The 23,832-nt window shown below is 46.2% G+C and overlaps 1 protein-coding gene across 1 annotated transcript in view; it reads left to right on the top strand.

The window, feature by feature from the left end:
• The window catches only part of LOC127578889 (V-set and transmembrane domain-containing protein 2-like protein), a 100,896-nt gene that overhangs the window by 55,648 nt on the left and 21,416 nt on the right, over positions 1-23,832 (top strand). The window contains exons 2-3 of the mRNA XM_052031434.1: positions 12,982-13,151; positions 21,324-21,374. Of these exons, the coding sequence (XP_051887394.1) occupies positions 12,982-13,151; positions 21,324-21,374 (221 nt within the window). The remainder of the gene's footprint in view (positions 1-12,981; positions 13,152-21,323; positions 21,375-23,832) is intronic.

Raw genomic sequence — 23,832 nt, 5'->3', positions numbered from 1 at the left:
GTCCTCTCTGCTTCTCCATCTTCCTTCTTTTCTTTCAACCTTAGCCCTTTGGCCCTTGAATCTCCTTAGTTAGCTAGGGGTTAAATTTTGCTTGGCAGTGCTACGTTGAAGTGCTGTGGAACATTTCACTTTCTTAAAAGTCCTGTACAAGTATTAGTTGTTATTGTTAGCAGTGGTAAGCTTTGTAAGAAAAAATCTACAGCTATCTAATGCTTGGATGAAAGAGAGAGAAATCTGAAAGGTGAATGATTAATTTCTTGTCTACCATGGAACTGCTTAAAGTCAGCAAGTGTTCATTCTTCATGACATTAGTTCTGTTGCATGTGGAGTTACTTGCTCGGGTGTTTGGGCATTTATCTTGCAATACTGGCAAGAAGTCTTATTGCCAATATCCTCCCAATTAAAACTTCCTAGAAATCTTGCATGATCGAGGGTAGGATGGTGTGAATCGCACCAGCCTTTGCAACTCCTTTACAACTGATTAACAATTGCTAATCATGTTAGAAGAAAAAAATGCTTTTATATAACAACTTTTGTGACCTCAGATTCTCCTAAAGCATCCAACAGATGTGGTTTTTGAAGTGCACTGTCATTGTAATGCAAGCAATGTGGCAGTTAATTTACCTTAAGTTCCTTAAACAACAATGTGATACTGACTAGATATTCTCCTTTTAGTGATGTTGATTGGGGATTGATATTAGGTAACCCCCCTGCTCTTTGAAATAATAGCTTGGGATCTTTTACGTCAACCTAACGAGAAGACTAAATCTCTGTTTAGGATCTCTGAAATTCAGCATTTCATCCAGTGTCATTTTTCCTTCAGTACTGTGTTGAGCTAGTCTGTAGGATGAGGGTTAAACCATTCAGAGGTGGACGAAGTTCTGACGAAGGGTCTCCGAACTGAAACGCTAACTCTATTCCTCTTTTTCCAGACGCTGCCTGTCCTGCTGAGTGTTTTCAGCATTTTCTGCTTTTACTTCAGAAGTGGTGCGCTGCCAGACTGGTGCTGTAAGGAGCACATTCTATGGATAGTGGACCAAAGGTTCAGGTTTCTGGATGTAAAAGCGTTATAAAGTCGCAGTGTGACACAGCACATAAAACAGGCCCTTCAGCCCACCATAGCCCCCGTTCCTATCCACACTGCTCCTCTTTGCTCGTATCGCTTCTGCTTCATGCCTGCACATTCTTCACGGTGCCCGATCCACTACCAGACACTCTCCCTGCTTCACCCTGCTGCTGATTACTGTTGAACATTCCTTGTTTATTTGCCCCTTCACTCTGTCCCTCCCTGCTTCTGCTTCACCTGACACAGTCCACCAGGCCTTCCCCCTTTCAGCCCCACCCTGGTGTATCCCTTTCAAGCCCAGGTATTTGAAGTTGAAGTATTTCTTGAAAGAAAGAAAATGACAACACGCCATTCAATCCGGAGCACATGCGGCAAGGATGGACACACCTAAATGTCTCCCATCAGCGCATCACCATTTGGGCAGTATGGACATAATCCTGAAATCCTGAGGGATGGCACAGTGACATAGCTAGTGACAGAGCTTCTGCCTCACAGTCCCTGAGACCCAGGTTCAATCCTGACCTTGGGTACGGTCCTTGTGGAGTTAACATGTTCTCTCCACGACCACATTGGCTTCCACTGGGTGCTCCAGTTTCCTCCCATGTTACAAAGATGGGTGGGTTGGTAGGTTAATTGCCCACTATAAATTGCCCCTAGAATGAGGTGAATGATGGAATCTGGGGAGAGTTGATGAGGATGTGGTGGAAAATTTTTAAAAATGGGATTAAGTAGGATTATAAATGGGTTGGCACTGCAAAGATTGTTGGCTTGGCACTGACTCAGTGAGCCCGCAGGACCTGTTTCTGTGCTGTATGACTCTATAAGGCACCCTCAACCCATTTATCAGTGTAAGCAGCACCTCAGTACCTCACCGAATATTTAACACAATGTATAAAGATATATTACTTTATATATCTATATGCTAAGTAGAACACTTTTATATTTTACTAGACTATTGTTATTTGAAGATGTAAGATTGAAAATATACTTTTTTAGAAGAGAAAATTAACACAATTGTCTACTTAGTATGTCCACTGGAGCCTGGTAGCACCACATGTATTGGTACTCGTCCAAAGTTATCTGCATTTCATGTAATTTCTTGTTAAGTGCATCTTCTGCCCTGATGCATTCAGCACTCATGGAAAATCAGCTGCACTTGGAGGACAGTTATTGATGTTACTAAAAGCACTCTTACATAATGAGGAAGTGGGTTCCCATAATGGAAGCTCAGTGCAATTGTTAAATTCACCAGAGGTCAAATAATCAATGCAGAGATTTCAAAGGAAGATCTGCCTTAATGGGCTCGTAGGACCCCAGCAGCATTTTTTTTAACCAAGAAATCACATTTAAAATACATTTTCACTGAATTTTTTTTCATACTAATGTATTTCTTTTAACATCATGTGCACATCCTTATGTGCAATATGTCACTGTCAATCACATGGCACTTTGTCAATCAACCCCTTATTCAGGCTAGTGAGAGAGGGCAGCAGATGATAACATTTGCTGATCAGTGCACCAATCTTGCTGGAGTAGCTTGGTGCAGCTGTAAGATGTCGCTAGTATTGATGTAGACATTTTCTGAAGATGCTACTGATGATCACTCCTTTAGTTTCAGGGCATCCCGATATTTCTAGACTAGAAATAGGATGCTACTTTTTTTGCTTAAACAAGAGCTATTTCTTTCCCACATCTATTCTTCAGACTGTGGAGTCATTAGTTCTTAAGGTTTTTAACACTCTGGAAATCAAAATAAATCTTTGAAACTACGCACTTGTCCTGTAGTGAAGGTGAGAAATATTAGCAAGTCAGTGTTGGTGCTCTCTGAGGTGACATTTAATTCCAATATCACCGAATTAGCCATGTCTCAATGGTAAAACAATTTGACTTGACTGCCCATCAAATGTACATTTGCTTTAACTGAATTAGAGTAATAAATCCAAAATCTGCTCACTGAATATTAATGAGTCCCAGCTGAGAATAGTTTAAGCTGTTTACTTTGTACTTAATACAGCTGATACTTTCATCCACTAATAAGAGAGTGCTACATTGTCAGAAGTACTTTCTTCAATGAAGTGTTAAACTGACATTCACCATACCCTCTCAGGTGAACTTAAAGTATTCCTTGGCCTGTTGAGGAAGACAGAAGTATCCACTCCTGCAGCCAGGCAAATATTTAAAATGCAGAGAGAATAAAAAATGGGATTGATGTAGAATTAGTCTAAATGAGTAGTTGAAGGTCTGTGTGGATCTGAGCCTGTTTCTGTGCTTTATCTCTGTGCTTCAGGTAATTTTACTAACTGGTCATTGTTAAACTGCTGGTTGTGGGAACTTGGTGTATGCAGGTTGGCTGTTGCATTTATGTAGAACATAGAACAAGTGGACAACGTGGTAAAGAAAGCATATGACATGCTTGCCTTCATTGGTAGAGGCAATGAGTGTTAGAGTAAGGAAGTCATATTGCAGCTGTATAAAACTTTGGGTTGGACCGCACTTGGAGTATTACAATGATGTCTACACTTGGAAAAATACTTCCCTGGCTGTGAAGCACCTTGGACATCCTGAGGTCCTGAAAGATACCAGACAATGCATATTATTCCTTTCTTTGCTTCCGTTACATTGGCCGAGGCACTCTCCGTCTGCACCAACCTTCCCATGGCACTTTTGTTTGCAACCACATATTAACACCTGTCTTTTCACCTCTTCTCTCCCACAATCCAGGGACCCAAGCAATGTTTCTAGGTGAAGCAGTGATTCACCTGCACTTCTTCCTGTCCAGTGTACTGTATTTGGTGCTCACACAGTGGCCTTCTCGACACTGTTTTCCCTTGTATTACCTCAATGCACTGTTGTAATGAAATGATCTGTATGGATGGCATGCAAAACAAAGTTTTTCACTGTACCTCGGTACATGTGACAATAATAAACCAATTTACCTATCTCTCTCTCTCAAACAACCTTCATTAATCTATCAACCAGATAACTTTATCAATAGTTTATCCCCATGGCAACCCTAGTCTCACCCTACCCAACATATTCCCTTTGTCTATCCACATCTCCACAAATCTCTCTGCAACATAAAACTAATTTATTTTCTCTCCTACCCAGTTTTGAGCTGAAACATTAGCTCTGTTTCTCTTTCTACAGATGCTGCCTGACCTGTGGAATGTTGCCAACATTTTCTAGTTTTGCTTCTGATTTACAGCATCTGCCTTTTGGTTTTGATTCCCATGGGAGGGGGAGGTTTGGGTTTGAGGTTTTGGCCATTCAAATAAAAAAATCTATCTCCTCATCTATCAATTGCTTTTACAAAGGTCATAGGAGATGTTGAGGTTGTTTGTGAAATAGGAAAGGAGTCCCAAGGACACGGCAAATGGACAGGGAGGCGGTAGGGGTGGGGATAATGAGGAGTTGATAGAGTGTCAAACCCGGGTGTGCTGGGTGGGGTGGACGGTGAGAGGGGAGTGAGAACTGTGGCAGTTGTCAAATAGAACCTGAATCTCATGAGTGGCCCTCAGTAGATGCTGGGATTTTAAACTTGCCCCTTGCCACATAAAGAGTGTGCACCAGGTCTGACCTTGGCCCCAGCCACCCCTGGGTCATGGCCCCCGCCACCTCCGACCTCAGCCCCAGCTGCCTCTGGGTCAAACCCCTGCCGCCCCTGGGTCACAGCCCCGCCACCTCCAACCTCAGCCCCGGCCGCCCCTGGGCCAGACCCCTGCTGCCCCTGGGTCACTGCCCCACCACCTCCGACCTCAACCCCGGCCGCCCCTGGGCCATGACCCCGGCTGCCTCCAGCTCTGGCCTTGGCCTCTGCTGCACCTGGGCCACAACCCTGGCCGCCCCTGGGTCACGACCCCAGCTACCTTGGGCTACAACCCCGCCGCCTCCAGGTCCAACCTCGGTCCCGGCCGCCCCCAGGCTGAGACCTTTCACACTGCAGCTGGGTCCTACTGCTCCTCTGCTCTCGCTACCACACCCCACCCTCCCCTGGTCTCCCAAGCCTCCCCCCACCCCTCAACCCCCCTTCACTCCTCTGAGCCCCTGATTTCCTCCCACCCCACCTTCCCTGACCCTTCTAACTCTCCTCTCTCCTCCAACCCCTCCAACCCTCTACCCTCCCCTGACCCCAGCTCCCATCCCTGCCACATCTTCACTATCCCCTCCGTCCTTCCCCTCTCTGAGGCTGAACGTTCTGTCCTGAGCAGGGGCCTTACCTTTGTCCCCCGGTGCCCACACCTCAAGGAGTTCCGCGCTCGCCGTGACACCGAGCTCTTCTTCCGCCACCTCCAACTCCAGTCCTACTTTTTTGGCAAGGATTCCCCACCCCCCACTGTGACCCCTTCTCCTGCCTTAAGCCCTCTTCCTCCTCTTGGACACCTGGTCCTGGCCTTCTGCCTGCTCTGGATCTCTTTATCTCTAACTGCCAACAGGACATTAACTGTCTCAACTTCACCACTCCCCTCACCTATTCCAACATCACCTCTTCTGAACGCACTGCCCTCCACTCCCACTGCACCAATCCTAATCTCACCATCAAACCCGCAGACAAGGGGGGAGCTGTTGTAGTGTGGCGGACTGACCTTTGCCTTGCAGATGCCAGACATCAACTCTTGGACACCTCCTCTTACTTATCCCTCAACCTGGACCCCACCAAAGAGCATCAGGCCATTGTCTCCCGCACTATCACTAATCTCATCGCCTCCGGAGACCTCCCTTCTGCAGCCTCCAACCTCATAGTTCCACTACCCCGCACTTCCCGTTTCTACCTCCTAACCAAGACTCACAAACCCAACTGCCCTGGTAGACCCATTGTTTCTGCCCACTCCTGCCCCACTGAACTTGTGTCCTCATATCTTAACTCCATTTTGTCCCCCTTGATTCAGTCCCTTCCTCAAACTATATCATGTTTAAACTTAGAAAAAATTAGGAGTGGTACTATTGATCCTTCGCTTAAATTTGAGGAAGTTTGGAGTCCATTTATTCAATATTTTCATATGATATAGATCCCTTTTCAATAATCTTTGAATTTAGAGGAGTGGAGTTGACGACAGGATAATGCTCTTTGTTCATCGAGAAACATCAGTCCAGTTTTTTTTCTTTTGAAATTTTTTGCAGTTTGTTTCATTTTATTACTTACAATTTTTTTTGATTTGGTGTTTTTTTTATATAATAAATCTTTTTCCTTCTCCTTTTGATTTTTTTTTGTAATATATTCATTTACCAAGAAACCATGGGGCCTAGAATATATTTTTTATTCTTTATGACTACATATGTCATGATTGTCCTCCAGATCTCTTTGTATTACGTGTATAATTACCGATGTTATATGTAGTAATCTGTATTAATTTGAAAATTAATAAAAAGATTGAAAAAGAAAGATTCAGTCCCTTCCTACCTATGTCCATGATACTTTGCATGTTCTCCATCACTTCAATGACTGCCAGTTCCCCGGCCCTGACCACCTCATTTTCACCTTGGACATTGTGTCTCTGTACACTTCTATCACCCATCAGGAAGGCCTTAAGGCTCTCTGTTTCTTTCTTGATAACAGACCCAACCAGTCCCTCTCCACCACCACCTTCCTCTGTCTGGCGGAACTGGTACTCACCCTTCTCTTTCAGCTCCTCCCACTTTGTCCAAACTAAAGGTGTAGCCATGGGCACTCGCATGGGCCCCAGCTATACCTGCCTCTTTGTCAGCAACACTGAACAGTCCATGTTCTGAGCCTACGCCGGTAATGACCCCCAACTCTTTCTCCGCTGCACTGAAGACTGCATCGGGGTTGCTTCCTGCACCCTTGCTGAGCTCGTCAACTTCATCAACTTTGCCTCCAACTTCCACCCGGCCCTCAGATTCACTTGGTCCATTTCCGACACCTCTCTCCCCTTTCTGGATCTCTCTGTCTCCATCCTGGAGACAGATTAACCACAGACATCTTCTACAAACCCACTGACTCCCACAGTTGCCTTGACTACACCTTTTCCCAGCCTGTCACTTGTAAGGACACCATCCCTTCCTCCCAGTTCCTCTGCCTCCATTGCCCCATGATGAGGCTTTCCATTCTAGGACATCAGAGCTATCCTCCTTTTTCAGTGACCGGGGTTTCCCTTCCATCACCATCAATGCTGCCCTTACCCATATCTTCTCCACTTCCCACACGTCTGCCCTCACCCCCTCCCCCCACTGACATAACAGGGATAGGGTTCCCCTTGTCCTTACCTACCACTCCACAAGTGTCCGCTTCCAACACATCTGCAACTTCTGCCACCTCCAACGGGATCCCACCACAGGCACATCTTCCCCTCAGCCCCTCTCTCTGCTTTCCACAGGGACCGCTCTCTCAGTGACTCCCTTATCCACTCGTCCCTCCCCACTGATAACCCCTCTGGCACTTACGCCTGCAACTGCACCAAGTGCTACACTTGCCCCTACACATCCTCCCTCACCACCATTCAGGGTCCCAGACAGTCCTTCCAGGTGAGGCGGCGCTTCACCTGTGAGTCCGAGGGTGTCATTTATTGCATCCGGTGCTCTTGATGCAGCCTCCTCCACATTGATGAGACCCGACGCAGGTTGGGTGATCGCTTCGTCAAGCACCTTCACTCTGTTCGCCACAACAGCCAGGACCTCCCGGTGGCCACCCACTTTAATTCCACATCCCACTCCCACATTGATATGTCTATCCACGGCCTCCTCTACTGCCACATTGAGGCCAGGCGCAGGTTGGAGGAACAACACCTCATATTCCACCTTGGGAGTCTCCAATGTGATCGCCTCAACATCGATTTCTCCAACTTCCGGTAACCCCTCCCCTTCTTTTACTTCAACCCCCCCCCCCCCCCCATTCCTTTCTCTTCCCTTATTCCTGTGGCTCCCTTCCCCCACCTCCATGACCTGCCCATCTCCTCTCCTCCCCTCCCCCATCCTTTATTCCACGGTCCACTGCCCTCTCCCACTGGATTCCTCCTTCTTCAGCCCTTTGCCTCTTCTACCCACCACCTCTCAGCTTATTACATCTTCCCCCCCCTCCCCCACCCACTACCTTCCCCCTTTCACCGGGACTCACCTGTCCCCTGCCTGCATGTGCTCCTCCCACTCCCCCACCTTCTTATTCTGGCTTCTGCCCTCTTCCTTCCCAGTCCTGATGAAGGGTTCGGCCCGAAACGTCGACTGTTTATTTCCCTCCATAGATGCTGCCTGACCCGCTGAGTTCCTCCAGCACTTTTTGTGTATTGTTCTCATTCTTACATTCTTTTGAAAGCTCAAACATTCAATTTCAGTATCTCTTTAATTACAAGCAGCAGTGTGAAAGAATTCGTCTCATATTCTTTCACTGCTACTGTTAACTGAATACCAAAGTATTTAGTTTGAGAAATTGACTGTAAACGAGAACTTGAAACATGATCAAGTGTTTTGCCAAAGGCCAGGGTGAATTTCTTAATGAACATCAATAAATATAAATGGAGCAACCTCACCACTGAACCAGCAAAATACTAAATTTACAAGTAATCAAAAAAAATGGAGGAATAGAATGGTATCTTTACACAAGTTGGTAATTGTGATTTTTAAACTCCTTTGTCTCAGAGCTGCTGCCAGATTTGACAAATCAACTGCATCGTGACCATTTGCAATGAAGGGAAATGTGAAATTGGCAGTGAAGAATGGCGAATAATTCTGGAAAAGTACTGTGCCTAGATGACATGTAATTACTGTCTCAAACTGCAGTTGATGCTGATGTTTCTGATTATGTTTTCTGAAGTGTGTGGAGCAGCATACATTCTGCATTATTCTGTACAGGAATTGGTTTTTATTATAAATTGTAAGTTAAGTTTAAAAACCTTGGTATTTAACTGATTGTTCCCAGTTCAGTCTGCTGATTTGCAAAGAATGTGCAGTGGAAAACTGGTCATTCGGCCCATCTGGCCTATGTCATTATTCTTGTTCTCCCACCAGTTATGTCCATTGAGTGTCATTTGCCTCCTTGCTTAGTTGGATGTGTTCTGTGACTCCTTAATGTATGCTAATTATGACTGTAACTACATAAGATGTATGTTCTTTCTTGCCTGCTTGCTTGTATATGAATATTTAGGAAAATCTGTAATGCTAACACGAAACTGCAGCTTCAATGAGACTTAAGTTTCATTATCTGTCAACATGAGGCACGTGGTGCTATTTGGAGTCTATTTCCAATTTGAAACACAATCTTGTTTCAACTTCAAACATGCCCAACTCGAGTATATAAATGCAAAGTGAAAGAAACATTTTTTGTTTACCTAGTGCCTTTCATGATTCAGGACATTTCCAAAGGTTTTACAGGCAATGAGATGTCTTTGAAGCATTCAGCTGATCTGCACATAGCAATTCCCTCACATAGGCATGCAATAAACACCTGTTTTGGTAACATTGATTAAGACACAATAACAACAACATGTATTTCTGCAGTGTCTTTATACAGGTAAAACTGGTCACCCCATTATAGGAAGGATGTGGTGGCTTTGGAGAGAATGCAGAAGAGGTTTACCAGTGTGCTGCCTGGATAAGAGGGCATGAGCTATAAAGAGAGGTTGGACAAACTTGGGTTGTTTTCTCTGGAGCGGTGGAGGCTGAAGGGAGGCTGGACAGAAGTTTATAAGATTATGAGAGGCATGGATAGAGTAGACAGCCAGTATCTTTTTTCCCTAGGGTCGAAATGTCTAATACAAGAGGGCATGCATTTGAGGTGACGGGGTAAATTCAAAGGAGATGCGTGGGGCAGTTTTTTTTAACACAGAGAGTGGTGGGTGCCTGGAATGTGCTGCCGGGGATGCTGGTGGAGGCAAATACGATAGATGTGTTTAAGTGGCTCTTAGATAAGCACATGAATGTGCAGAGAATGGAGGGATATGGACCTTGTGTAGGCAGAAGGGATTAGTTTAGTTAGGCGTTTAATTACTAGTTTAATTAGTTTGGCATGACATGGTGGGCCGAAGAATCTGTTCCTGTGCTGTGCTGTTCTATGTTTGTTCTAAAACCATCCAAAGTGCTTCAGAGAATTGTTATCAAAACTTCATGAAGAAAGAGTAGGTTACCTGACCAAAGGTTTAGTCAAAGTCATAGCTTTATGAAGCATCTTGATAAAAGGTAGAGAAGTAGTTGGTTGGAAAGGCTTATGGAGGAAATTCCAGAGCTTAAGGCTGTGGTAGTTGTAAACCCAGCCACCAGTGGTTGAAGATATGAATGAGCAAAAGAACAAGGTTGGAAGGGCACGAATATTCAGAGATTTGTAGGGCCAGAGGAAATGACAGGGATAGGAAAAGGGGTCATGGAGTGATTTCTATGCAGGGATGAGACCTCCATGACCCCTCCTTCTATCTCTGTCATCATTAATCAGCTGCTGTTGTAGGATGCAGAGACTGAAGAGGTGGGTTGATGCGATTTGGTACATTGAGAGTCTGTGGACAGAATTTGAGCCTCAAGCTTACAGAGATGTTGCTCAGAAGTGAGTTGGAGCTGTCAAGTCCAGAGACAATGAGGGCTTGGATGAGGGTTTTAGCAGCAGCTGGCTTGAGACAGCTCTGGAATTGGACAATATGAGGTGGAAATAGGCAGTCTTAAACATGGTCCTACACTCAACTTGGGGTAAATATGGCATAAAGTTGAAAAGAGTCTGGTTCAGTTTCACAGTCTCCAGGGAGGGAAGTGATGTTGGTGGCTTACGTGCAGATCATATGATGGCCTCTGAAGATAACATCAGAGTTCCCACTATTTAATTGAAGAAAATTTCTACTTATCGAGCACTGGATTACAGGCAAGCATTCCGGAAGCTTCAAGGCGCCAGGGCTAGCTCCATTACTCTTTAAACAGCACCTTTTAAATCCACCTGAGAAAGCAAACAGGATATTTTTAATGCCCCATTTGAAAGGAAATACCTCTGACGGTGGAGCTGTCCTTCCAGGGTACAACATGGTGTCAGCTTAGATGTTTTCACACAGTATCCTTGAGTGGGATTTAAACCACCACAGAAGGTAGATCAAGGAAGGGTTTTACCCACTGAGCTACTATCAACATACTGCCATTTGTTGGCTTTCCTTAAGAGGAGAGAATATCACTTCGACCTCATCAATCTGGTATTACCATTGTGAACTACACTGATACTTCTTTCATCCTTGAATCAGGAAACCAAACTCGAGAGCACTATAGGGAAGTGGGAGGAAGCTGGAGACCCCAGGGGAAACCTACGTGGTCACATGGAGAACATACAAACTGCACATGGATTGAACCCGTGTCACTGAAGCTGTGAGGCAGCAGCTCTGCAGCGTGTACACATTGACGTTGTGCAAGCTGATTTCACAAATGGCCCTGATAAGCAGGATTTCTTTTTAGGAGGTGTCTGCGTGTGGATTTTCTAGATGAATGAAACTACTTGAAAAGGTCCATCTCCAAATAGTAAATTTAAGGTGAGGTTTAAATAGAAGATTTGAAGGAAAATAGTTTTTCATTAGTAATGCTTAATTCTCACTAACAGAGGAAGTCATTTCACCCATCCAGTCCATGCCTGCTCCCAAAAAGAACAATCCCATGAGTCCTATTGTCCATTCCTTATTTTCCCTATAGCCCTGTAACCTGTTCTCTCTCACATCTACCTTGTTACAACCTTGCACCTTATTGTCTGCCTGCACGGCACTTTCTCTGTAAGTGTAACACTTTATTCAGCATACTGTTATTGTTTTACCTTGTACTACCTCAATGCACTGTGTAGTGAATCGATCTGTATGCAAGACAAAGTTTTCACTGTACCTCAGTATAGGTGACAATAATAAATCAATTCCAATTCCAGTCACCCTTTAGTTCATTTGCTACTTACCCACACTAAAGGGCTAATTTACAGTGGCCAATTAACCTACCAAGACGTCTTTGGGAAGTGGGAGGAAACCAAAGCACACAGGAAACCCATGGGATAATGGGGAGACAACACCCAATGTCAGGATTGAACTTGGGTCCCTGAACTGTGGAGTAGAAGCACTAACTGTGCCACCATGCTGCTCTGCTAATAGTGAATGGGTGGTAGTAGACAGAGTGAATTGTCTGTCCACTATTAGTGCATTTCTTGCTGGTTGCATTCATATCACCCATTATTAAATTCCGTTACTCTAAAAATTCAAATAATTCAGCAGTTCCATCAGATAAAAATTCTAAAGCAGTAAGTACACTGTGGCTGGTTTCTCAATAGCTGTTTATAACCCTACTTCAGCCCAGTGAATGTTTAGAAGCCCTAACCCAACAAATTGATTTTCACTGGTCAAAGCATGAAATTAGTGAGCTGTGGAGAAGCATCTGTTGTTTTTGTCATCTGAGCTAAAGGACAAAAGAAAAGGTGGAGTGAAACAATTTAAAATTAAAACCTGGAAAATTCAGTGAGTGCTTAAACTCAAAATCACTACCTTGTCCATGCCACTGCTCTATAACCAACAGAGAGGGCTGCTACTAGCCTAAGTTTAATACTCATTGTTAGGAAATGTTCTAATACAAAGTGGAAACTTGTACCTTAGTTACAGCAAGGTTGTACAGAAGCTTAAGATCTTTCACATTCTCTTCATTTTCCCCTACTATATTCGATGAAAAATAAAACATGGTGCTTATCCACTGTAATCCATGTGGGTATTCTGCTTGCTTAAGTAGATGTTCTGAGGAAAGATGCAAGACCAGAAATTACTGTTGACATTATAAACTGAGAGCTTTATGATAGTGGTGAAAGACTGTGTGATACTTAATTGACAAAGTTAAATCATTTACCTTACCTCAACTGAAATAGAGCATCATATGTATGCATTAAACATCCCTTCATATATGCCACAGTAATTTCTGGCTTCCTTGCAAGTAAAAAATGACAAGAACTTAACAGTCAGCTCACTACATGTTGACTTGTTCTACAGCTCTGTTCACTGAGGTCCCTCATGATGTCACAGCAAAAGCTGGTCAGGATGTGGAGATGGCCTGTGCTTTCCGGGGTAGTGGCTCACCATCCTACTCGTTGGAGATTCAGTGGTGGTACATTCGTAACTCCAAGGACTGGACTGACAAACAGGCATGGAACTCCCATCAGGTACACGCATATTTGTATCTGAGTTATTTCTTTAGGTCTGAACAAAAAACAATAGCAATTTTGTTGCAATAGTGTATTTAACACATGGTAATGTCCCAAGATGTTTCGTGGGTTGTCATAAACCATAAATTGTACAAACCAGATAAAGAGATGTTAGGACATGCGATGTTTGATTGAAATTTTCAATATTAAGCAGGGTTTTAAAGAAGAAGAATGAGGTAGATTTAGCTTTACAGAATGATTTCTGGGGCTTGGGCCACCATGGAGAAAGGCAAATCTGCCTGTGATGGGAGCAAAGAAATTGAACTTTGCAAATATTAATTCACTTTCTCCTCCTGGGTGGACACCAGTTCTGTCTTCACAACACTTCCCTTTCCACAGATCTGATGCCATTCCAAACATTTTCCCCCATGCATCCATTTTGAACTGACACATAGAACAGAATTAAAATACAATTACAACCAGTGAACAATCTCATATAGAACAAGGAAGTACAATAGTCTGGTCATCCGTTTCACAATAACATTTGGCAGTGAAATCAGAAGTATAAGCATAGTGCTTTTAAGCATAACACGCTTTGGTGGGGAAGCATATTAATCCTCACAAGGTAAATGGAATAGATGGGGATGGAGAGAGAGGCAGTGAATCTTGGATCAATTAGACACAGTGGATCGAAGAATGTGATCAAAATCTGTCAAGAGGAGATTGAGGGCTAAGGGAATATTAATAAATCTGTTTGATTCACATGTGATTCAGGAAGACAGCGCTGAGTTAGTGGGTGGAGGTGTCTGTGAATGAGATGCATGAACTGTGAAAGGAGCAGGATTGATGGGCTATTTCAGGCTTGACCTTGTTGGCATCCCATTTATTTACTTACCGTTTGAATTGTATCTGCATGGCCCATCTAAGAAACAAATCACAGCATCATTTTTTAAAAATCATGACAAAACAGGATTTGTAGCAGAAGGAAGTCTTAAATTGTAATATTCATTTTTATGTGGCAACTCACCGTCCGCGTAGGTGAACTGGCTCGGTGGTCAGGGCGCGCGTCGTCGGAACGGCGGGGCCCAAGATGGCACTGGGCCTTCGTCTTCCCCGAGCGATGGGGGAGAACCCGCGCGCACGAAAAGATTTCGATGACGTAGCACATACGTCATTTCTGTTTTCAGAAGACGGGAACCATACCGCTTAAAAGGCTCGCACAAGGCGGGTAAATAAATCAGTCTTGTTCCACAGCTTGCAGACTCGTGTCTTTATCCTCGCATCATGGTAGCAGCCACTACATTGGTGACCCCGACCGTCCAAACGGATTTTGGACCCACACAATGAACGACAATGCAGCAGCCAACGCCGTGTCACTCAAGCTGCCCACCTTTTGGATGCTTCGGCCCCGGGTGTGGTTCAACCAGGCCAAAGCCCAGTTCCAACTTCGACAGATCACCTCTGACTCCACACGGTACTACCACGTGGTCAGCTCCCTGGACCAGGAGACAGCCGCCCAGGTCGGAGACTTCATCCAGTCTCCTCCAGAGGAAGGCAAGTACCTGGCTTTCAAAGCCCTTCTCATTCGGACCTTTGGCCTCTCCCGTCGTGAGCGCGCCGCCTGCCTGCTTCATGTTGACGGCCTGGGGGACAGATCTAGGGGACATCGGCCCTGATGAACAAGATGCTGGCCTTGGCTGAGGGACACAAGCCCTGCCTGATGTTCAAGCAGGCCTTCCTCGAACAGCTGCCCAACAACATTCACCTGCTGTTGGCCGACACCGATTTCAGCAACCCATGTGAGGTAGCCACCCGGACAGATGTCCTGTGGAAGGCCAAATGCGAGAGCAGTTCGTCCGTCGGCCAAATCGCCAGACCGTGTGCCCAACGCCTCCCTAAACTAGTCCCAGCAGCCGAGTGACCACATCCCAGAACCACAGACGATACTGACAACCAGCTGTGTTTCTACCATCAGAGGTGGGGCAGGGAGGCCCGTCTATGCCGCCCACCCTGCAAGTTTCAGGGAAGCTCCAGGGCCAGCTGCCGCTGATGGCTACGGCGGCTGGCCACCAACACAGCCTCCTGTTCGTTTGGGGCAAGCAGTCCTGGCATTGTTTCCTTGTCGATACTGGAGCAGAGGTCAGTGTTTTACCCCCGACCAGCCGCGACACTCATAGCAGGCAACAGAGACCCGCCCTCAAAGCCGCAAACAGCACATCGATACAGACATTTGGTACCCGTACAGTCCAATACCAATTCGACGGCAGCCGTTTTACCTGGAACTTTACCCTTGCCGCCGTCGACCAGCCACTCCTGGGAGCCGACTTCCTCCGGGCCCACAGCCTGTTAGTTGACCTGCGAGGGAAGCGGCTAGTGCACTCCAGAACCTTCCAAACTTACTCTCTGGGAGAAGCCAGCCTACCAGCCCCGCGCCTGGACTCCGTTTCCCTGTCTGGCAACGAGTTCACCAAGCTCCTGGCCGAGTTCCCATCAGTTCTGGCAACTCAGTTCACGAATTCGATGCCCAAACACGGGGTGTGGCGCCACATCACTACGACAGGGCCACCCCTTCACGCCCGAGCACGATGACTACCTCCAGACAAGCTCCGCCTGGTGAAGGAGAAGTTCCGCCACATGGAGGAGCTGGGGATCATTCGCAGGTCAGACAGCGCCTGGGCCTCCCCCCGGCACATGGTCCCCAAAGCCACCGGCGGGTGGAGGCCTTGCGGCGACTACCGCAGGCTGAATGATGCCACCACCCCAGGATACTACCCCGTCCCTCATATCCAGGACTTCGTGGCAAACCTACATGGGGCCCACATCTTCTCCAAGGTGGACCTCATCCGGGGATACCACCAAATCCCCGTCCACCCTGACGACGTCCCCAAAACTGCACTCATCACTCCGTTCGGCCTCTTTGAATTCCTTTGAATGCCGTTCGGCCTTAAGAACGCCGCGCAGACCTTCCAGCGGCTGATGGACGCGGTAGGCCGCGACCTGGACTTCATGTTCATTTACTTAGATGACATCCTCATCGCCAGCCGTAACCGCCAAGAACACCTTTCCCACCTCCGCCGCCTGTACTCCCACCTCAGTGATTTCAGCCTCACTATCAACCCGGCCAAGTGCCAATTTGGACTCTATCGATTTCCTTGGCCACAGAATCACCAGCGAGGGAGCAACACCCCTACCCGCCAAGGTAGACGCTATCCGCCATTTTGCCCGTCCCAACATGGTCAAAGGCCTGCAGGAGTTCGTTGGGATGGTCAACTTTAACCATCGTTTCATCCCTGCAGCAGCCCATATCATGTGCCCTTTGTTCTCGCCGATGTCTGGCAAGGGCAGGGACATCGCCTGGGATGATGAGGCTGCGGCTGCCTTCGTTAAGGCCAAGGAAGCCCTAGCAGAAGCCGCGATGCTGGTCCACCCCAGGACAGACATCCCAACCACCCTCACAGTGGACACATCCAACACCGCGGTCGGTGGAGTACTGGAACAACTAATCGAAGGCCGTTGGCAACCCTTGGCATATTTTAGCAGGCACCTTAGGCCACCCAAACTCAAATACAGCGCTTTTGATCGAGAACTACTAGCGCTGTATCTGGCAATCCGGCATTTCTGGTACTTCTTAGAAGGCAGGCCTTTCACCGCGTTCACTGACCACAAGCCATTGTCTTTCACCTTCTCTAAGATCTCCGATCCCTGGTCAGCCCGCCAGCAGCGACATTTGTCCTACATTTCCGAGTTCACAATGGATATCCAACATGTCTCCGGAAAGGACAATGTCGTTGCTGACTCGCTCTCCAGGCCGACCATCCACAGCCTGACCCTGGGTGTAGACTACGTGGCTCTGGCTGACGCACAGCAAGCTGACGACGAGCTGCCCAGCTACAGAACCGCAGTCTCAGGCCTGCAGCTCCAAGATTTCGTAGTTGGCCCAGGTCAGCAGACCTTCCTGTGCAACGTCGCAACCGGTCAGCCCCGCCCTATAGTTCCTGCAGCCTGGTGGAAACGTGTTTTCGACTAGGTATGGGGGTTGGCGCACCCGTCCATCAAATCGACTGTCCGACTAGTCGCCAGCAAGTTCGTCTGGCATGGCCTGCGCAAACAGGTCAGTGAGTGGGCCAGGACTTGTCCTCACTGCCAGACATCAAAAATCCAATGACACACCAAGGTCCTGCCACAGCAGTTCGAGCCTACCTGTAGAAAGTTCGATGACATTCACGTCGACCTCGTTGGTCCCCTGCCAGTTTCAAGAGGAGCGTAGTACCTCCTTACCATTGTGGACCGGTTCATGAGGTGGCCAGAGGCAACCCCTCTATCCGACATCACGACTGATTCCTGCGCTCGGCCGCTGCTCACAACTTGGGTCTCGCGCTTTGGTGTTCCGGCCCACATCACTTCAGACAGAGGCGCCCAGTTTACCTCCAGCCTATGGTCTGCATTAGCGAACATGCTAGGAACGCGGCTGCACACCACCACGGCCTACCACCCTCAATCAAACAGGTTGGTAGAACGTTTCCACCGCCATCTGAAATCAGCCCTGGTGGCTCACCTGAAAGATCTTATCTGGGTCGACGAACTTCCTTGGGTCCTGCTCGGCATATGCGCTGCCCCCAAGGAGGATCTCCATGCTTCGTCAACTGAACTCATGTACGGTGCACCCCTGGTCATCCCAGGGGAGTTCATAACCACCCTTAGGGGGCAAGAGGAACAACCCACAGCAGTCCTGGAAAGACTGCGCGAGAGGCTCGGCAGCTTGGCACCGATTCCCACTTCGCGACGTGGTCAGTCCCCATCCTGTGAGCCCAAGGAACTACGAGACAGTAAGTTCGTCCTCATTCGCAGGGGCACGCCCCGGGCGCCACTGCAATGACCATACGAGGGGCCGTTCCAGGTCATCAGAAATAATGGGTCCACCTTTATTTTGGACATTGGGGGCAAGGAAGAAGTCTTCACGACGGACCCCCTCAAACCGGCCCATTTAGACCTACAACAACCGGTCGAGGTACCAACACCATGACACAGAGGTCGACCACCTAAGCAACGACTAGCACAGCCCACGAACTTTGGGGACTGTATCACTGGTTCTGGGGGGGGGGTAGGGGGGTGATGTTGTGTGGCAACTCACCATCCGCGCTAGCGAACCAGCTCGGCGGTCAGGGCACGCGTCGTCAGAATGGCGGGGCCCAAGATGGCACTGGGCCTTCGTCTTCCCTGAGCGACAGGGGAGAACCCGCGCGCGCGAAAAGATTTCGATGACATAGCACATATGTCATTTCCATTTTCGGAAGACAGGAACTGCGCCGCTTAAAAGGCCCACACAAGGCGGGTAAATAAATCAGTCTTGTTCCACAGCTTGCAGACTCGTGTCTTTATTCTCGCATCGCGGTAGCAGCCACTACATTTAAACATTTTAATATTAGCTGAAGGCAGACTGCCATTAATCAAATCAAATTCAACCTGCATTTGGACCCCAGGGAGAAATCAGTACATATAGTTTCCCCCATTCTTGATATTCTCAGATGTCTAATAAAAAGCTAGCTGTATATTTTGCATTTGCTAGCTTATTCACATCAGATACCAAACTTGTACCATAGTCAGGGTATGGTTAATATTTAATTCAATACTCTTCCAAGCACTAACATATTTTACCTTTTCACATGAAGAGTGGAATTCACGGATGTCAGTGGGTCACGTCACAGTCAGAGGTGAAGCTGTTCTCATTTGTGACCTTGGTTAGTGCTGCTTCTCATACAGCCAGAAACCTCCTTGGAGCAATCCATACAGCGAGCTGCAAGGAAGATGGGTCCTGATTTGAGAGGTTTCAACATGTTTAAAAACTTGAGGGAAAAAGAGAGGTTAGAGATGGGTGGACAGAAAGGGTATTTTTGATGAGAAGGATAGTTCTGAAACCAAATGTAGCAGAGGAGAAGAAGTCAATTGCAATGTCATCTAACATGGAAGGGAACACATGTGGCCAGTATTTCAGTGCAATTTAGAACAAAGAAGTAAGAAGGCAAAGATCTGTTGCAGGGAAGCCTGAGATATCTGCCTGGGACAAATGTAAGGGAAGATAAAGTACCCCTTGGTTGCCATGGTCATGCTAAGGATGTATGCAGAACTGTTCTGGAGTGAAAGTTGATCCATCACTCAGCATGTGTCAGACTTTCTCCCAGTGCTCAACTGCAAGGGTTTTTGTGGAGCAGAACTACTTATCACAGGCTTCAGGTGCAACCTACTCACAGTCTCTGATTGTTCATTTTGAAGTAACTGGGCAACTGTTGAGGAGTTCTGATCATCACAACAGGAACCAGGCATCTGAGACCAAAGGCAATGCAGAGGAAAGCAGCAAGGCCACTCCTTGGGCAAAGTAGGCTGGAGTGTTTTGTGGAATAACCACAGTCCATCAGCTTCATAAAAATATGCTGCAGAGAGCCCCTCATAGATATTAATATGTTTAAGAAAGAAAGGAAAACTTGCATTAATGTTAGCACCTTTCATGAACTATATGATCATTAGCAGTCTATCTTCAGCAGAGTTTGCCACCTGGATTAAATATTCAAGTACATGGAAGTGAGACCCTGCCAATTTCCATTACCTTCCTTCTTACCTTGGCTTTTTTTGATTTTTCCAACAGTTCTGTTGATGGTCTCCCTGTTCCACTGACATTTTAAATATCTCCAGGTTATGTGTTAAAACATGTTAGACTTTTGTCTGAGAATATTTACTACGTGTAATTTCAAGGCTTGCGGTTTTTTTAATGCACTTGTTTAATCAGAACATTCCCTCATAATTAATGAGCTGTCTGAAACAAGGGGAAGGATCTTCCTTCAGGTGGGTCACATCCAGTAACAGGAGAGGTTTTAAACCTTCAGGGGACAGTGATCACCAGGGAGGAAGGGATCACACGATGAAAAGTGAACTAATCCCTTTAGTTGGTCTTTTTTCTTATCTCTGACAAAGTGGACAAGGTCAGCTCCCTTGAAGTCTGAATGTATTATTGTTATTAATGTGATAGGTTTAAATTACTGCACTGGGTTCATGAAAAGACCTCCACAGTGTAGCCTTTGGATCACAATGATAAACTGCTTAGGTCTTTCTCTCACACTTTTGCACATCATCTCAATTTCCAGATGTATCACTATTTGTAGAATACAGCAAACTGTTCTTTATTTTGCATGTAAAGAGTGAAGAATGATTAAAGTATTCGTTGACTATGTAAGTGAACTACATCATTCACTGTCATGAGGATGAACTTTAGATAACTATTGTATAGACCAATGAGAGTGCCGAAGATAGTTTCTCTTCTGTTAGCATTAGTGGCTGTTGGTGAACACACACACACACACACACACACACACACACACACACACACACACACACACACACACACACACACACACACACACACACACACACACAGGTCCTCATTAATGGGTCAGTGGTGGGAAGGGGCAGCAGCTTCAAGTTCCTGGGCGTCAACATCTTGAAGGGTCTATGCTGGGCCCAACACATTGATGCAATCACGAAGAAGGCATGCCAGTGGCTCTACTTCATTAAGAATTTGAGGAGATTCGGTATGTCTCCAAAGACTGACACATTTCTACAGATGTACGGTGGAGGGCATTCTGACTGGTTGCATCACCGCCTGGTATGGAGGCTCCAATGCACAGGATCGCAAGAGGCTACAGATGGTTGTAGACTCAGCCAGCTCCATCACGGGCACAACCCTCCCCACCATCGAGGATATCTTCAAGAGGCGGTGCCTCAAGAAGGCAGCATCCATCACTAAGGACCCTCATCATCCGGGACATGCCCTCTTCTCGTTACTACCGCTGGGAAGGAGGTACAAGAGCCTGAGGACCCACACACAACAATTCAGGAACAGCTTTTTCTCCTCCACTATCAGATTTCTGAATGCTCCATGAACCCATGAACACTACTTACTTATTCCTTTTATTTGAACTATTTATTTATTTTGTAATTTATAGCAATGTTATGTCTTTGCACTGTACTGCTGCCATAAAACAACAAATTTCACTACATTTAAGTCAATGATAATAAACCTGATTCTGATTCTGAAATATTGTGCAGTTGTAAAAATTCTGTATCTCTCTCTCTTTCTTCCCACTTCACCGTTACCAAGCCCAACTGTACATATCATCTCTATTTCTTTTCTTTTAACAGATAAAAGCTCCTGCTCATGAGGAATCCACAAAGGAGGCAACGAAAATAAGCGTAAGTTGCAGTAACTTTCCAACATCAATATATCTGCCATTGTGTCCAGTTACATCTTAAGTTATACACAGGTCTACAAAACTTTTCTTGCATTTTAGGAAGAAAGCAGAACCCAACAAAGGACTTACAGGTCAATTTCATTTGCACCTATCTGTAATCTATCAAACCTGAGAAACTAAGCTGAAACATCACACAATAATCCTCATCTCTGGTTTCCACTGAGCCCAGGTAATACAGGTGAGCTATGACCAAGTGCTGTGGCTCTGGACTCCCCATTTAAAGTTGAGGTGTTAAACATCCAAAGAGAAAGCACATTCCAGCTTGACTCCTTTAAAGGGGTTTGTTTTGTTCACTCCATTGGGTGGAGGGAGAGAACAGACGCCTTCAAAGGAAATTTGGGATGGAGACTTAAGACAACTTCTGAGTTGGTACCAACAAGAATTGCCAAAGCCGATAACTTCATTCAACAGAAAATATCACCTCATAAATGTCAGAATAACACTGATGGCTTTATTACAGTTCTAAACAATCCTCCCAGTGAAAAAGGAAACACAAGTTCTGATCAGTTCTCTCTTTCTACCTCTCTCTCTTTCTCTCACACACACACATTTTCTCTCTCTTTCATTTTCTCCCTCTTTCTCACTGTTTCATGCACTCTTTCTTTCACTAACTCACTGTCACTTGCTCACTATCTCTCTCACTTTCTTGCTAATCTTAAATATCATAGTTTTATTTTTGGCCAGCGTCGTGGCAGGAACCGACTGTGGACTTAAAAGCACTCTGTGCCAGACTGTGCTTACAATAAGCTGCTGATCCCCTATGACCTGATGCCCAGGGTAAAAGCTCTCCCCAGTGTGTAATTTCCATATAAAATGAAATGTGGATGCCTGACACCCATTGTCTGCTATCACCAGCAAATTTCTCTCTTCCCTTGGTTGAAAATATCAATTGAAATGTCAAATCCCATCAGTTTTGGCATTTTTTTGCTGTTGGCAAAATTCCTGTTTAAAAGTTTCAATGAGAGTTTTGATTCCAACCAGAAACTCAAGGGGAAATTCAGTCAACTGAAAACTCTTATCTTCATTTCCCAGCCAATGCTCTTTAAACTGCCCTTCCCCACACTTTGCATTTTGAGTCCTGGTTAAGAAGGCGTTGGAGTTCCCTCCACTGTTCTCTCTCTAGGACTAAAGATGAGGTCAGTGGTGCGTCAGTACCTGGGAGCGAATCTCTGTTCTCTCCCTATGCAGAGAGAGAAGTAACCTACTATTGGTCAAACCCTGCACTGCATCCCTCAAACCTCATTCCCAGAAACCAGTGAGTGGGCAAGGCCAGCTTCACACAGAATCTGCTGTATCTGGAGTTTATGGTGGCAGGATGGTGATTCTGTGGGGATAGACCATAAGGCCGTAAGACATCGGAGCAGAATTAGGCCATTTGGCCCATCGAGTCTGCTGTGCCATTTGATCATGGCTGATTTATTTATCCCTCTCAACCCCATTCTCCTGCCTTCTCCCCATAACCTTTGATGCCCTCACTAATCAAGAACCTATTGATCTCTGCCTTAAGTACACCCAGTGACTCGGCCTCCACAGTTGTCTGTGGCAACGAATTCCACAGATTCACCACCCTCTGGCTAAAGAAATTCCTCCTCATCTCTGCTCTAAAGGGATATCCTTTTATTCTGAGGCTGTGCCCTCTGGTCCTAGACTCTCCCACTACTGAAAACATCCTCTCCAGATCCACCCTGTCCAGGCCTTTCAATATTCAGTTGGTTTCATTGCTGCAGACTGCCGCAGCTGTGGGGAGAGGGGCCATTCGTGGTACAGTATATATCAGTGTATATGCAAAAACGAGACTTCTGCATTTAGGCAAAATCAGTTGTAATCAGAATGTGGCCACTTATTGAAGAAGCTTTGATGCTGACAGGTTTTGACATGTTCACAGCGCTGTGGTTCTTCAGTGTTGGCGAATATTGATCAAGCTCCTGTTCATCATTGGGGGTGGTGTCAGGGGCTCGTGAATCTCCACAGGTAAACTCAGACACTGTCTGCCAAGCCAGCCTTAAAGTACCACCTCCACTACTCCTGCTGAGACTCAGCAAAGCCAGTCTAAAATATTCCAGCTGATCGCCCCAGGTGCTCGCATTGCTGGGAGCTTAATCACACCGCCACAGTGGGATACAATAACCCAGCTCTCCACTGATGTAAATGATAATATGGTCAGCAAGCACATATTCTCTTGCCCCAAAGAGATCCAATTCAGCATGTGTTTATGCTTCATGTTGACTTTTATCCTGAACTCCTGCCCTTGTCCCAGGAAGAACTTATTGCTGGTTCCCTTTTCACAGAGTGTGCAGGGATAAAACAGAGGCACTCATGCTGCAATAAATAAGACCAGATGTCTTGTTGGGGGCAGGAATAACATAAGAGAATAAACCAGAGACCACCTGAATCATGGT

The sequence above is a fragment of the Pristis pectinata genome, chromosome 16, assembly GCF_009764475.1.
Source record: "Pristis pectinata isolate sPriPec2 chromosome 16, sPriPec2.1.pri, whole genome shotgun sequence".
NCBI lineage: Eukaryota > Metazoa > Chordata > Chondrichthyes > Rhinopristiformes > Pristidae > Pristis > Pristis pectinata.
This window is presented reverse-complemented; position numbering and strand designations above follow the sequence as displayed.